At 40.8% G+C, this 16,895-nt stretch overlaps 1 protein-coding gene across 3 annotated transcripts in view; it reads left to right on the top strand.

The window, feature by feature from the left end:
* Window positions 1-16,895, top strand: part of ppp2r3a (protein phosphatase 2, regulatory subunit B'', alpha) — a 303,231-nt gene that overhangs the window by 246,652 nt on the left and 39,684 nt on the right. For all 3 annotated transcript variants that reach the window (XM_048604830.1, XM_048604829.1, XM_048604831.1), the window contains 2 exons: window positions 2,675-2,778; window positions 6,721-6,823. In XM_048604830.1, coding sequence (XP_048460787.1) covers window positions 2,675-2,778; window positions 6,721-6,823 — 207 coding nt within the window. The remainder of the gene's footprint in view (window positions 1-2,674; window positions 2,779-6,720; window positions 6,824-16,895) is intronic.

Raw genomic sequence — 16,895 nt, 5'->3', positions numbered from 1 at the left:
ATAGTGTCGCTGATCACGCTTCTCCAGAGGTATGTGCTGCAGTTGACATCCTTAACCCTGGCACCCGGAGAGGGGTGTGGGGGGGTACATACCATCATGTACTCATGTCTACAGCCACGCATGCACCTGTCCCAAACCAGCAAATACCTTGTCACTAATGCTCATCAGTCCCCCTTGTACAGCTGAGGCACCTGCAGTACCATGTGTTTAATCCTTACTACATTCCTCAGTGAAATGATTGTACTTACCAGTATCCAGAACAGAGAACAGATTAGTGAGCAAAATAATGTCAGGGGACACCTACAGTGCCTGCTTGGTGGTCACCCATTCCCCAGCTGCCCATATGCCCCGATCCTGAAGTGTGACCACCTAGCTAAACATGCTACCTACATAGTCCTCCGCCTCACAGATACACTAGAGTGAGTCCAGCTGCTGTTCAAGTTCTGAAACCTAGAGCTCAAGTGCTTGCAACCAGTTACATTACCTGCACATGTGCTTGTCTATGTGATAAGTCCACAAGTCCCTATGTGACACAAGATAAACATTCCGCATGACAGAGTTGCACTGCCTTACTTTAAGCTTACTTCAGGACTATTTACAATAAACTGCAGATTGAAGAGTAGAAAATAGAATTACTCGCCATTAGTCACCAATTTAGTTCCTTCTTCTAAATTGGATACTTCAGAGTAAGAGTAAGAACCAATTCGAACAGGTTGACAAAAAGATTTTAGAAACACAAAAGAGAGCCTTGTTCCCTCTGCACTAAACTCCTAGCACTTCGTTCATGTCGTACCATCCATACCAATTAAATTCTGAATGAGAAGATTCTATGAGAAGATTCTATGAGAAAATTCTTAGAAACATAGAATCCCTGAATTGCAAATAGAGGCTCTTGGGCCCGTCGAGTCTGCATTGACCTGCTGAAGAGCATCCACCCTATCTCTGTAACCCCACATTTACCTTAGTTAATCCACCTAGCCTGCACATCCCTGGACAGTGTGGGCAATTTAGCATGGCCAGTCTACCTAACCTGCACATCTTTGGACTGTGGAAGGAAACCAGAGCACCTGAAGAAACCCATGCAGACACAGGGAGAAAGTGCAAACTCCACATAGTCACCTAAGGCTTGGTTGAACCCAGGCCCCTGTTGTTGTGAGGCAGCAGTGTTAACCTCTGTGCCACCATGCCGCCCACAAATTCCCAACTTGCCATCAATTAAGAACTTTGAAATGTCAATCCTGGTATGGGAGTTGGTTAGTTCATTTGGCTGGACAGTGCTTTATGCTGCAAAGTGTTGTCAGCAGCGCCCTTTCAATTCCCACACCAGCTGAGGTCACCATAACGGTCCCATCTACTTGAGCTCTCCCCTTGCCTGAGGCGTGGTGACTCTCCGGTTAAACCACTACCAGCCAAGTCCCTCTACTGAGGGAATAGCCCAATAGTCCTCTGGGATTATGGTGTCTTTACCTTGTTCACCGGTTCAGGGCCTCAGTTCACCACTGGCCTTGATCACCTGCCATCCTGGCAGACGGAAAGGTGGCTAGATTCCCGACTGGGAATTGCTACAATTTGGAAGCAATCGGAGGCACAAGAGCTCCTACCGTTGCCTTTGACCTCTCTGACCTGCTTTCCCTACGACCCTAACCCTAGCATAAAAAGATGAAGAACACTTAGCTTCTCATGGCTGGACCCTCTGAGGAATAGTCCTTGACTGACTATCTTTGGGACAGAAGCTGACAACCTCTGGCTCCTGGCAGCCATAAATGCCAGTGTTGAGGCCTGCAAGAAGTGATAAAAATTCACCTTAGCTGCCTTTCAGTATTAATTAGCTGATTGTCACCTGATAAGTCACGTTATCATGGTGGTAGAGGTGGTATGTTGGTCTCCAGCTAATAGCTGCCCCCCACATTTTGATTAAAAATGGGAAAATCAGCCTCAGCAAATCTCTCATGATCTGAGGTGGGTTTGGGCTGAGACTGTTTGTCAGAGCAAGGGAGAGAGTAATGTTAGATCCTATAAACCTTAAGAATTTATCATTCAACAAACTGTAATCTATTTTAGCTAAATTGAGAGAAGAGGATTTTTAAAAAAATCTTTGAAGTCACCCAGTGATGCAACATAATGGGCTATTAATACAAGCCAAAATATTTCATAAATCTCTCTTAACTGAAGTCCAGTGTTTTTGACTCTAATCTGTTTTCCTTTCCTACCAGACATCATCATAAACAATAAGTAAAATAAAATGATTTCTTTCAGATCGAGGCTGAGACCTGTAGCTGCACTGCTGCTACAATCTGTTTGGGAATAATCACCTTCATAATACAATCATTTCACTGTCAGACTTTTATATAAACCAGGGTTTTTTGTTAACTTTGTAAATACTAGTTTATTTTTAAAAAAAAACTTGTTGATATACAGAATCAACCATTCGGGCTGTATCGAAACACGAATAAGAGAAGTGAAAGGCCAAGTGTGGATGGGGAAAATTTCAAAATGTTGGGTAATTGAAGAAATAAAGTATGCTTTATCACAGCCAATATCAGCTGTATTGCAGTAAAAACCCCACTTTATTTTAAGTATATTTGTGTTAAATTTATTCAAAGATTCATTGTTCCCTTTAGGCGTCTGTGAAAGGGAAATGATATTTGAAGCTTGACTTTTGTATTCTTTTCAGGCATGCAGCTGTCCTTTGTACTGGAAAGCCCCCATGTTCATTTCTGCTGGTGGAGAACAGACAGGATTTGTATCTGTACACTCTTTTGTAACGATGTGGAGAAAGTGAGTATTAGCCCTGTTCTGCATTTCACTACTGCAGTCACCAGTAGATATTATGCAAGGTTCACATACATGGAAAATGAAACATCTTGCATGTCTACAGCACTTTGCACAACCCCAAGACCTTCCCAAACCACATTATAGCCATCTGGGTACCTCTTTAAATTCTCACATAGAAATATGACATCCAACCTGAACACAGCAAGATCTCGAAACAACAATGAGAGTATTAACCAGATAATCTGTTTAGGTGATGCTAGTTGAGATATAAGTGATATAAACTCCTCTGTTCTTCAAAAATTGCCAGGGAGTCATTTATGTTTATCTGAGAGAGAGCAAATGAGACCCTGGTTTAAAGAGAGAATGACATCTCTGCAAGTGCAGCACTCGCTCTGTCCTGTTTGAAGTATTAATCTGGATTATGTATTTATTTATCTCTCTGGAATGGGATTTGAGGTCATTATCTTCTAAATCTGAGGCAAGAAGCATGCCCGTGAGCCAGTGTTAACTAAGTCATTTTTTTTCACTTATTTTATTTTGTTGTGTAGGTAAGTCACCATTTTTACATTGTGGTGATTTGTCATTGAGATATGAAGTTGCCGAAATGTTGTTTAGAAAATGGAAGCAATCCTAGAAGAGGTTTATCTCATTGCGGGCATCAAACTAATGCCTTCCACAAAGCTTTCAGGCAGGTTCAGTTCTTGCAAGCTGGAGTGAAATTTATGTTTAGAAGGCATATGGTTAAAAACAATTTTTCATTTATTAGCACCATTCACAGGGAGAAATACAGAAGAATAATCAAATAAAAATAGACTCCAAACCAAACAAGGCAGTACGTAGAGGGGTGACTATAATTTTGGTCAGAGGGGACTCCATACTGTTTCAATTATAGCCTTTTGTGCATTCCCAATTTTATTTACTCTGTCATTGTCAGGCATGCTTTCAGCTAGCTTGTGACTGAAATTTCCTCCCTAAACACCTCTGCCTCCTAATTCTCTGTCCTCCTTTAATATGATCATTCAAACTCTTTGACCAGGTTTTCAGTTACCTGACCTAATCTCTCCTTATGTCAATTAATCTGAAATTTTGTTTGCAAATACTTCTGTGAAGCAGGTGGCTACGTGTCAAAAGATGCTATCTAAATGAAAGGGGTTTTGAAATATATGTCCAAGGAAGAAAATGAAGTGAAAAATAAAAAGTGTCTAATGAGTGAAGTCTAAAGGCTTAGTTTTAGTGGAAAGCACAACTACCAGTGATGTGGGGAAGGGGATACGCAAGAAATTTATACTATCTTGATTCTTTTTGTTTTAGTTAATTGCTCTTTTATCCCTAAATGTGGCTTTACAGGACCTTCACAGCTGCCAGAGAAAGACTTTCTATCAGTTTAAACTGGATTGAAATCCCATCGTCAGGCAACAAACTGGCGATAATAAGTCCTGTGATCCAAGACAAGGAATCTTATGATCATGGGGAAACTGTGGCATAGTGGTAATGTCACTGGACTAGTAACCAAGAGGCCCAGGCTAACGTTCTGGGAACAACTACAGAAAGTTGTGATAACAGCCCAGACCATTACGTAAGCCAGCCTTTCATCCATTGATTTCATGTACACTTCTCAGTGCCGCTATAAGGCAGCCAGCATCACCAAAGACCCCTCCCACTCTGGCTGTAATCTTTTCCAATCTCTTCCATCAGGCAGAAGATACAAAAGCTTAAATGCACATAGCAACAGGTTCAAGTGCAGATTATTCCCCGCTGTTGTTAGACTTTTGAATGGACCTGTCAACTTTCAAATCTAATGCTGATCTTGCTTTTTGTACACCTTCTTTGCAGCCGTAACTTTGTATTCCTTGCTCTGTTCAATTACCCTTTGGTCTTTGTATGGTATGATCTGCCTGTGCTGCATGCAAAACAAAACTTTTCACTGTACTTAGGTGCATGTGAAAATAATAAATCAAACCAAATCAAAATCAAATCATTGGTTCAAGTCCCAGCATGGCAGTTGGTGGAATTTAAATTCAGCTGATAAGTCTGCAACTGAACGCTAGTCTTGATACTGGTGACTGTGAAGCTCCCATTGATTGTCTTAAAATCTGTCAGGTTCAATTCCAAGGAAAGGCCACAATGTTGACCCACATCCTAGAAACAGTAAAGGTTTTCTTAAAAGGTCTGTATTCCATTTAATCCCCCATTTAAATCTGGAGATTTTCCTTCAAGGATTTTTTTTTGGTTTAATTTTCTTTTGATTTAGCTTTTAGTTCATAAAATTTCCTTTCAAACCCCAGTGGATATAACATAAAACTCTTAGTACCTTAGTATGTCACTCTAACTTCTGTTAAATTTATCAACGTTATCACCTAATTAGTCAAAGAATGAATAAATTTCAATTTATTTGATAAGCTTCCTAACTGATAGTAGAGAGCAATTATTTCTACTCCGTTGTGTATGCTTGGAACAGTCTTGCAGACTGGCTAACAGACGCAGAGACACAAGCTGAATTCTATAAGTTTAAATGTCAATCAATTTCTTGGGGGATTGAGTGATAGAAGGGGGATAAAATGTGATAGGTCAAATGGCCTTTTCATATCCTTAGCTCTTGATATGAACATTTTCCACTGGGTTAATGAAACCATTAGGATTCTGAAAAACTAGTTACAATCTGTTGTCACCAAGAAGTGATGTACACACCATACTTGTAATATGCCCTTAGCATGCCCTTCACATAGGTCAAAATGATCTAATAGCAATTTGAGTAGTTTAACACACTCTAAGGAGTACATAGTGGGGTAATGAAAGTGTTGTGAATTGTAAACTATGCTGCTTAATGTAAGGCAAACTGCTTCCTATATTTTATAGACTAAGGTGTAAAGGCAAATTTTACTTGACAGACTGGAGAATATGGAAATAAAACTTCCTTTTTACTTCTGGGACCTCATTTGATTTTTTTCCTGGAGCTATAGGATAACTGTTTTGACTATCTGAAGGATGTCAGAGCTTCAACAGAGGTGAATTATACTTTAAATTAATCTCATACTATTAAGTGACTATAATTCTAAACTTCCATTTGGTTGAAATCCTCGTTCAGACAACTTAAAAAGCTAAAATAAGAAATACAAAAATTTACACTGGGGCCAGACAGCATTGTTAGATTTTTGAGGTTGACTTTAAGGTGTATAGTTTGAGTAATGTAGACAAATTCATCTTATTAACTTTATCCAACCTAATTGGTGATAACAGCACAAAAGTGAAAAAACAAGTAAAGCTTCCATTTCTGTAGTGGCCACTGGATGTCTTAATGAAGTACTTTTTTTGAAGTACAGTAGTCAATATGCACACAGCAAGTTGCCATGAAAAGCTACATGATAATTATGTGTGAAAGATTTTTTTACTGGTGTTGATTTGAGGAATATTTATTGACCCGGTCACCAGGGATAACTCCCCTGATCCTCTTTCAAGTAATGCTTTGAGATTTTTTACATCCACCCAACAAGGCTGATGGAGACACAGTTTATCATTTCTACTTCTTTACATTTGATTTTGGTCACTGATACATCAATATTTAATGGAAAGAACTTGCATTTATAAAATTTATTGTGACATTCGACGGTTTGAGAAGGAATCTATGAGGTGATTTGATACAGTTGTTTAAATTGATGAAGGAATAATTGAATCATAGCACAGAAGGAGGAAATTCAACCCATGGGCCTATGCCAGTTCTTTAAAAGAGTTCTTAACTTAGACACGCACACCTGTTCATTCCCGTGAGCCCTGCGGATGCATTAGATGGAAACAGTTTGTCTTAAGTAGTTGATCGGTGTAGAAGGAGGACGTTAATATAAAATGAAATGAAAAAGATCTAAGGCAGGATCATTTGTTGATCTTTACAAATGCATGTGTTCATTTACTGTCCCTGAGTAATAAATGCAATGGTTGTATCTTTCACAGAGTACTGCAGAGCTGCCATGATGATGCATCTAAGTTTGTTTATCTTCTTGCCAAACCAGGCTGTAACTATCTGGAACAGGAGGACTTCATCCCACTGCTGCAGGTCTGCACCCATTCTTTTCCACTGTTATGAATGTTTCAATGCAATGTAGTATTTAACAAGCCAATTATTTTCATGAACATTTATGAACCTCTTTTCATTGTGTGCGACTGGCTTAGAATACAGAAGGGACTTGATATGATGGACATTGGGAGGATGATTCCTCTTGAGAGGGTGATGATAATTAGCAGACACTGTACAAAAATAAGAGGTTCCTCTTTTAGGATGAAATTGAGGAGACTGAGGTGGTTTGATAAGTGTTTTAAAAGGACGAAGGGATCATAGACCTAGCCAAGGTGGTGGTCCATCTCAATGTGAGCGAAATGTCAATGGGGTAGTGAGGAATTTTTAATTTGACACTTAAGTAGTGCAGCTGATTGTCCAGTGGGTGATGAGGTTCCCACTGCTGGTAATATGCAATGGCAGTGAGAAGATTTTGGACTCTCCTCTTTATTTATTTCACTGCTGCATTACCAGTACTCCCAGTTTGTCACCAAAAACTTGAAGAATTAAGTCCAGTATGTTTCCCTGTTTGAGCATAAAAATGATTGAAATGATAGCCAGAATGTGAACCATGGCTCTTGGGGCAGCCGACTGTCCAAAGGGAGTAGGAAGGAAAGTGTGACTTGTTAAATGTTATGTTATACAATAATTGAGAAGATGCATACCAGAACTGAGTCCTACACAAGCTGTAACCTGATGCCAGGATTAAGAACGTCTTGAGCATGCTTGAAAGGATACTGAGGAAAGAAGTATGGTATTCAGCCATTGTGGTCTATAGTACGATCAACATCATAGGAAAATTGATGGGAGGTCCAATTCAGCAAGTACCAGGAGCTCTTTCTGTTTACAAAACAATCTCCAGGATTACATTCTCTAGATTATTACTTGAATGATCTGCAAGTGGCAAAGAGATATGTGGTAGAAAAGGTGCTTTGGGAATGAGAAGTTGTATTTCATACTACACAGGCACAGCAAGGAAGTGTTGCATTGAGATGAGTTCTATTCAAACCAGGCTGGGCCCATGAGCCAATGGAAAGAATAAATAAAGCTGTCACAAGGACTTTAATATGGCAAATTTTGGTGGGGTGGTCTTACTTGGATAAGATAGTCAAAATAATAAGTCTAAAACAAATTAGACTAGAGTATTAGTCAGGAATAGTGCATTGGGCATTTTGGGTTTGGGGAAACCTAAAAAAATGAAAAACAATTGTATCAGGAGACAGAAATACGAGAGAAATAAGCAGAACTATAACAATAGAGGCGAAAGATATGTGAGGGTGTACTACGGCAATGTGTTCTCTACGCTAATGGATGGAATAAAAAAAACAAATTTAATAAATGCAAATAAAGAAAGTGGTAGTGTAAGTGGTAATGTTACTGAGCAAATAATTTGGAGGCACAGGCCAATGTTCTGGAGATATGGGTTCAAATCCTACTCAAATTCAATTTAAAATCTGTAATTATCTTTTAAAGAAATAAATCACAATTAATGTGGAAGTATTTTTAAATTCTCTGTGAAGCATGGTTAAAAATTTAAACATATCAATTGGCCCTAACTATTTTTCTAGTGAATACCACTGACAAAGATTATCAGAATATCAATAACAGATATTAAAAAGAAGTCTAATGGAATGCTGAGCTTTAAGGAGTAGAATACAAATGGTTGGAAGTCATGCCAGAGCTATTACGAAGCTTTGGTTAAACCATAGCTTGAGTACAATGTTTAGTTCTGGACACCATACCAAGTTCACAGTATGGATATACAAGAATGATTCTGAATGATAAAGGTTAAATTATGTGGTAAGACAATTCAAATTTGAGGTGGCCTCTAGCCTATTCCTATTGCATTGGGATTGTATTCACTAGAATTTAGATGATTACAGAGTGATTTGGTTAATGTTTTCAAGGTATTAATATGAAGTGAGAGGGTGGATGGAGAACAACTATTTTCACTGCTCAATGAATCTAGTTTTAAGTTTTTTGATTGAAATTAGGAAATGCTTCTATTATGGTGTTACAGTGGCAAAAGCTTAAGATTTTCTACTGTGAACAGTACTTGAAATGGAGTCAACTGCAGTATTTATTTTTAAAGCTGAGATTGACAGATTTATGTTAGGACTAAAAGAAGAGCAGAAATAGGCTATGGGTCATCTCAAATTTGCTCTGCCATTCAATAAGTTTGTGCTGATCTAGGATCCTAGTCCACTGTTCTGCTCCATATTCCATTATCTCTTTATTTCCCAAAAATCTAATTATCTCAGTCTTGAATGTACTTGATGACTAAGCATCCACAGCTAATTGGGTTAGAAATCCAGATTCTCTGAGGAAAGAAATTTTCATTCATCTCTGCTTTAAATGATCAATCGCTTTTATTCTGAGAGTATGCTCCCTATTCCTAGACTTGTCAGCCAGGGAAAAGTGTCTCTCAACATTGACATTGTCATGCCCTCTCAAAATGTAACACTACTGAAGAAATTAAGAGGCATGGGACAATGGCTCTATGGAATTAGTTCTCCAATCATCCATGATATTATGGAATAATGGAACAAGTTCAAAATGCTACTCCTATGTGTTCCAGATTTGTTCATAATGTGTTGAATTCAATTATTCAATCTCCAATTAAAATCATAAAGATGGGAAATCAACTAAAACAAAGGGAAGGCAAAATACTGAGAATGACTAGAAATATGAAATTTAAACAGAAAATGTTTTAAAGGCTCAGCTAGTCAGGCAGCATCTGTAGGAAGAGAAACAGGGTAATGTTTCACACCAGTGACCATCCTGACAGTCATTGACCAGAAATAGTAACTGTTGTTTCTCTCTCCGTAGACCCTGCTTAACCTGCCCAGTGTTTGAAACAAAAGAAATAGTTTGCAAACTGAAATCAGTTTCCTCCTGGTATTTGCTCCTCTTGAACTGAGTTGATGTTGGGGCAAGTGTTCAGTAGCCTGTTGGAAAAATAAGTTTCATAAAGCCTTTCTTTTTCAGTTTGCTGTTGGGATATGCATATTGCTAGCTAGTGAAGAAAGTGGTGGTGAGCTGCCACCTTGACCTACTGCAGTTGTTGAGATGTAGGGACACCTACAGTGCTATTAGGAAGGGAATTCCAGGATTTTGACCCAGCAGTGAAAGAACGGCAATGTAGTTTCAAGACAGGGTGATGTGTGACTTGGAAAGAAATTTCTATGTAGAAATGTCTCCATATATCTGCTGTCTTTATTCTTCTGGGTGGTAGAAGTCACTGGCTGATAAAATAACCTGAGTTACTATGGTTCATTTTGTAGATAGTGTAGATAGATGTCACTGTACATCAGTGGGGAAGTGTGTGAATGTTGTGGTTAAGGTGCCAATCAAGTGGGCTGTTTTTATTCTGGATGGTGTCAAGCTTCTTGAGTGTTCGTGGAGCTGCACCCATCCAGGCAAGTGGGGAATATTTGAGCAAATTCCTGACTTGTAACTTATAGGTGATGGTCAGGCTTTGCAAAAACTGGAGTTGAGTTATTGCAGAATTCCTAGCCTCAGACCTGTTCTTGTAGCCACAATATTTATATGGCTACTCCAGTTTAGTTTTTGTTCACAGGTAATCCCCAGGATATTGACAGTGGGGGCAGATTTAGAGATGGTAATGCTATTGAGATATGTTAGTTAGATTCTCCCTTGTTGGAAATGGGCATTGCCTGATACGGGTGTAGCACGAGTGTTACTTGTCACTCATCAGTCCGAGCCTGGATGTTATCCAGATATTTTTGCATATGGACAGAGACTGCTTCAGTTTCTGAGGTACCACGAATGCTAATAAACATTATGCAATTCTCTACAAACATCCCCATTTCTGACTTTTATAATGGAGATTAGTCATTGATGAAGCAACTGAAGATGGCTGAGTCTAGGACACTATCCTGAGGAACTCGTGCAGAGATGTCCTGGAGCTGAGATGACTGACCTCCAACAAGCACAACCATCTTACTATGTGTCAGGTTTGACTCCAACCAGCAGAGAGGGTTTCTCCAATTCCCATTGACTAATTTTGAGCTCCTCAATGTCATAGAATCATAGAATCTCTACAGTGTGGAAACAGGCCCTTCGGCCCAACAGGTCCATACCGACCCTCACAGCATCCCACCCAGGCCCATCCCCTTACAACCCACCTAATCTACAGATGCCTGAACACTACGGACAATTTAGCATAGCCAATTCGCCTAGCCTGCACATCTTTGGACTGCGGGAGGAAACCGGAGCACCCAGAGGAAACCCACGCAGACACTGGGAGAACGTGTAAACTCCACACAGACAGTTGCCGGAAGGTGGAATTGAACCCTGTGAGGCAATGCTCAGTTGAATGCCGCCTTGATGTAAAAGGCAGTCACTCTCGTATCATCACTGGAGTTCAGCTTTTTTGTCCATGTTTGGTCCAAGAGTGTAATGCAGTCAGAGACTTAGTGGCCAGACAACTTCCAAACCGAGCATCAGTTCAGTTGTCCTCCTACACTTTGCCTATTGTATGTTTTCCTTTGTTCTCAGTTGACCCGCTTGTGACTGGTTATAGGTGTGATAGTTCAGGTTTTGTTTAAGTGCCCCTTGATAGCACTGTCAACAATACCTTCCACGCTTTGCTGATGATCAAGAGTGAACTAATATTACAGAAATTAGCTGGAATCAATTTGTCCTGAACTTTCTGAACGCAACATACCTGAGCAATTTTCCAAATTGTTGGATAGATTCCAGTGTTGTAGCTGTACTGAAACACTTTGGCCAGGCCACAGCTAATTCTGGATCACAAGTCGTCAGTATTAATGCCAGAATGCTGCCAGGGACCAGAGCCCTTGCTGTATCCAGTATCTACAGCTATTTCTTCATATCACAGGGAGGAGCTGGCATCTGTACTCCTGGGACGTCAGCAGGAGGCTGAGATGGATCACTCGCTCGGCACTTTTAGCTTCAGACTTAACTTTTGCTCTGATGTATTGGGCTCCCCCTTCTTTGAGGATGGGGATATTTGTGGATCCATCCTCCAGTGAATTGTTTAATTGTGCACCATCATTAATGACTGGAAGAGGCAAGATGGCAGAGCTAGGATCTGATCCATTGCTGCATGATATCAACATGGTCTATTGCCTGCTGCTTCTGCCATTTGGCATGCAAGCCATTCTGTGCTCTAGAACCATTTTTCAATGTGCCTGGTGCTGCTCCTGGCATACCCTCCTACACTTTGCCTTTTGTATGTTTTCCTTTGTTCTCCGTTGACCTGTCTGTGACTGCTTATAGGTGTGATAGCTCAGGAGCTTAAACTTTGCGCTCATAAATTATGGTATCACGATGTGATTAAAGTTGAGCTATCGCCTCCATTTATTGTTATCAAATATTAAATACCCGAGTTGAGTGTCTTGAGTTAAACTTGTGGTCTGTGTTGAAACTACTTGTTGCATAAAATTGTTTTATATAGTAGGGGCAAATCAACTTTCAACTATGCATGAAATTGCTGTCTGCTTCGGTTACCCGATGGCTTTTGGGACTGCAAAATAGGAAACTGACATTCAAAAAGGATTGGTCTCTTAATAAATATAGCTTTAATTTAGGAAAAAGCTTAGCATGTATTTTAGGAAAATATTTAATACCTCTAATCTCACTGCATAAGCTAATTCAAATTCAAGTCTTCATAACCTCGCAAGGAATCATATTCTAGTTGAGACACAGATTAGATGTGATTTCTGAAGTATTTTGTTCACATGGGATGGCGATGTAAAGAATGCCAGCAGCAAAATTTGCCCAAAGTACTGCCCACAGTGACTATCAATTTTAATGGGGTTCAGCTGAAATACACATTAGCCAAAGAAAGTAGTAACATTATTGCCTTTGGCTATAGTTGACGTTGTAGCAGTGACTGGAAGATACTTTTAAGAGGTTTGCAATAATTAAACGTTATGAAGATGACTTAACCAGTTTGTTGATTGAAAAGTGGTAACAGTCTTCACATGTATTTAAATAAGTGTAATCTTAAGCTTTTGTCAGAGGATTAGATAGGGTGGACAGTGGGAGCCTTTTTCCTCGGATGGTGATGGCCAGCACGAGGGGACGTAGCTTTAGATTGAGGGGTGATAGATGTAGGACAGATGTCAGAGGTAGGTTCTTTACTCAGAGAGTAGTAAGGGCGTGGAATGCCCTGCCTGCAAAAATAGTAGACTCGCCCACTTTAAGGGCATTTAAATGGTCATTGAATAAACATATGGATGATAATGGAATAGTTTAGGTTAGATGGGCTTCAGATTGGTTTCACAGGTCGGCGCAACATCGAGGGCCGAAGGGCCTGTACTGCACTGTAATGTTCTATGTTGTATGTTCTATATGTTCTTTTGTAGTATGTGGCTGTTGCACAGAACTGCTAAATTATAAAGTCACTCCCCTGGGTTCAGTGCCAATCATATTCCTGTCGATCCCTAGCACAGAAACTAACCTTCTCCATTGTACGCAATGTGGTGTTTTTAGTATTTGCGAGGATTTGCCAGAGCATTCTTTTATCCAGCTGAAGACAAGTATTTTTGGAGCAAAGATTTGAGTTGATTAAATCTCTAAAGACCAACTGGTTGAAGAAGCAACATTCTGGGGTGTCAGTACACTATCCCACAGAGATGTGAAGTTAGCTCACACACGAGATTCTCAGCCAGATCAGAGGAGGAACATGATGCTGAAATTAACCCAACAGCTTCTAGCAGTGGATATCAGAGCTACACAGGCTTTGAGGTGTTGCCACATGTGGATGATTAGCTAGTCATTATACATTTTCTCAGCTGATAAATCTAGTATGACACCAGAGCAAGGTTTTGGAGGTTTGCTAGTGCTGTCAGTGAAGGAATTCCCCTAACCACATAAGAAAATGAAATGCATAGCAAGAGACAATCTCATAGAACATAGAACATTACAGCACAGTACAGGCCCTTCGGCCCTCTGTTGCGCCGACCTATGAAACCAATCTGAAGCCCATCTAACCTAACCTATTTCATTATCATCCATATGTTTATCCAATGATGGTAACGTCACTGGACTTTCTTTAACTCAAGGGATGTACACGTAACTGGCAAAGGCAGCAGGATTTATTGCCCATTCCTAATTGCCCTTGGAAAAAATGGTAGGAAGTTGCTTTCTTGCACCTCTGCAGTGCATTTGGAGCAGGTGCACACCGCTCCATAATACTGTTAAGGAGGGAGTCCTAGGATATTGACCCAGTATATTGAAGTAAGTGTGATATATTCAATGGGCCAAATGGCCTTTTTTCCACACTGCAGGGATTCTATGATTCTGTGAGAGTGAGGGCCCACATATTTCAACCTGTTGTCTGTTAGTTCAGTAATATGGGAGAATGAGGGTGTATGTGTAGTAAGCACATACTTGAATCATTATAAAAGAACTTTTAAATTGAATTTAACCCAGAAGTTCAATGAACATTTTCTCTCACTTATATGAGATTATGCAAGACTTCAACTTTCTGGGCATCACGCACAATTAATTCATTCCCCATCTTCGGTGAAATTCAGACATTTTGATTTGCAAGAGCCACCTATTTTAACTTATTCTTTAAAATAAAAATCAATCAAATTATGTAAATGTTTATTCTGATCAGAAATGTTGTTCCTCGTGTTTCTGTGATTATTCTGCTGGGGGTGGGGGGGGGGAGGGGTGGAGGTGATTAAGCTCCCTGCACATGACCTGGGATGGGATGCCACCTACTGTCTTGATGAAGCAACTGAGTAAATTTGGGCACAAGCTAAAATGAAGGGACCCAATAAAAGATCTGTATGGGGTAAATCTTAGTGTTTTTGCTTGTTCCAAACTCAAACAGTGTAGACTTTTCATGTGCAGACATTCAGTCAGAGTTTCTGGGCTTCCGACCAACCATGTTCATGTTGAACTCTCAGCCGCATGCCTGTGGAAGCAGATGGACAGTAGAAAGAGCTTCGCTGTACTGCTGTTACTGGTTAAAGGGCTGCAACAGCAATTTAAATGCTTGTGTTGTTAGTTCAACAAAACGCATTGTGAACTGAAAGCAAAGTGGCCACAGTACCAGCAGTCAAGTGAGTGCACTGCGTGGTCCAATTTAGGGATGCAACAGCTGAGGTACTGCTACGTAAATATGACCCAAGGAAGACTGCTGTATTTGGCACTCCAGGTACTCCCCAGTTTAAAAGCCCCATCAAGATAAAGGCATGCCACAAATCTGTGACTTTATGTCTGAATCAGAAAATCTCTCCAATGTGCAAAATAAATAGGCAATCTTGGGGACACTGCCAGGATAAGGATATACAATTGTTTCTTGACTAAATAATTGCTCTAAATATGCATGGTACCAAGATTTCCTCGCATTCTGTTAATTTTTCTCCTGCTGTACCATGCAAAATATTCAGGTGACCTGAATATTTTCATTCTTTACTGTCCACAGCACCATTAGAAGTCTAGCACCCGTTCAAGCTGCTGTTTATAATTCAACTTCATACCTCACTGATCTTCTCAGAGTTTCTCACCCTTCAAACATACTCATTTACTCATACATTCAATGAACAGTATGACGAGTACTCGAGCATTATTACTGCGTGTGTTCTTGAAACTTAAAACACCTGAACAGCTATTCCTCCACTTCAGTAGAAGGTGGCTCATAACTGGAGGGAGAAGGGCCCCAACTGAGGAAAACTGCAAAATTTCATGACCTTATCCGCCTTCAGTGAGGCATGTTGAACAACATGGGGTGTTGAGAACACCGATGAGTCGGGTAGGCTGAAACTGCAGGTCTCGAATGAGTACCATCCTGCTGCTGCGCTACCTTTTCCATCTACTCACCTGCTACTCCTCACATGGCCAAATGCGCAAGAACAACAGTGTCATCATTTGAAGCCATGGGCAGAGTCTTCCAGCCTCCCCAGTGGCACGTTCGGAGGCAGGGAGGGCATTTCATCAGTGTCAGCTGATAACCCCACTTGCCTCCACCTCCATTTTTAAGTCCAGGGCAGGAAGCCCCATTGACAGACTCGAGACCCTGCCTCTCATTGAGGCCTGTGAGTGGACAGTCAATGATGACCACCGGTGCTAACCCAGATGCAAATAGGACTGTTGTCATGTGCTATGAATGGCAAGTAAACCTGTGCAGGCTGTTCCTTGTCTGGTGCTCCATGCCTGATCAAGGGACCTAAGATCAGAAAAGGTGAGGAGGAGGGAAAATTAGGGAAAATGTGCATGAGCCACACCCTGCAAAGTGATGCCAACTCTTTCTCCACATTGCCTATCCCACTGCCCTGCAAAACCCTCCACTCATTGCTTAACCTCTGGCCTAGGCCTCTCTGCACCCATTGGCTTCCAGTGGATGTGATTCCAAGAGCAGTCACCATCTTGCCATGGCGCTGCTGATCAAAACAGCCGCCAGCCTCTGGCTACCAGCTCATGGCAGGTAAGCCCTCTGCCCTTATAGTCCTGATCCCAGGGAAGCCCCCGCTGCCTCCCCCCACTGCTGGTCTGTCAACTGCCTGATTGGCTTGTGATTCAGCAAGCCTTCCCCAAAGGAGGCAGCATGGTCTCTCATTGGACCTCCAGGTGTCAGGCAAGGCCATTATCGTTTCCATAAGTTCTGCCACATTGGTACATTGCTGTCGCTCAGCTATTGTGAATGTTACAATCAGCTAACGGTTCCAAAGGCGAAGAGAAACCAGCAGCTGGCATTCTGTTCAAGCTGTTGTGAGCACTGGCACAGCAACATCTACCCTGGAGAACTCAAAGAATGAGTTGAGAGGGCTGTGAGGACAAGCATGTACTGATGGCTTAGGATAAAACAGGAAAGCGTTGCTAAGGAACATTGGATTTCTATCAAACCAAATCACTCTCAGTCCAGCAATGAATATGAATGGTGGTGGAATCCATCAGTTTTTCTTGACTGCGGGCTTATCATAAGATGCTTGGAAATTGCAGTAGTAGCAGAGATCCTTAATTCCAATTTAGATTCTAATCACAATTAAGGTATCTCTCATGACTGTGTACACTGCTACGGTTGAATGATTGTAGTCTAGTATGCAACAGATTGTCTGTCTCAGTGTGG

The sequence above is a fragment of the Rhincodon typus genome, chromosome 13, assembly GCF_021869965.1.
Source record: "Rhincodon typus isolate 14 chromosome 13, sRhiTyp1.1, whole genome shotgun sequence".
Lineage (NCBI taxonomy): Eukaryota > Metazoa > Chordata > Chondrichthyes > Orectolobiformes > Rhincodontidae > Rhincodon > Rhincodon typus.
This window is presented reverse-complemented; position numbering and strand designations above follow the sequence as displayed.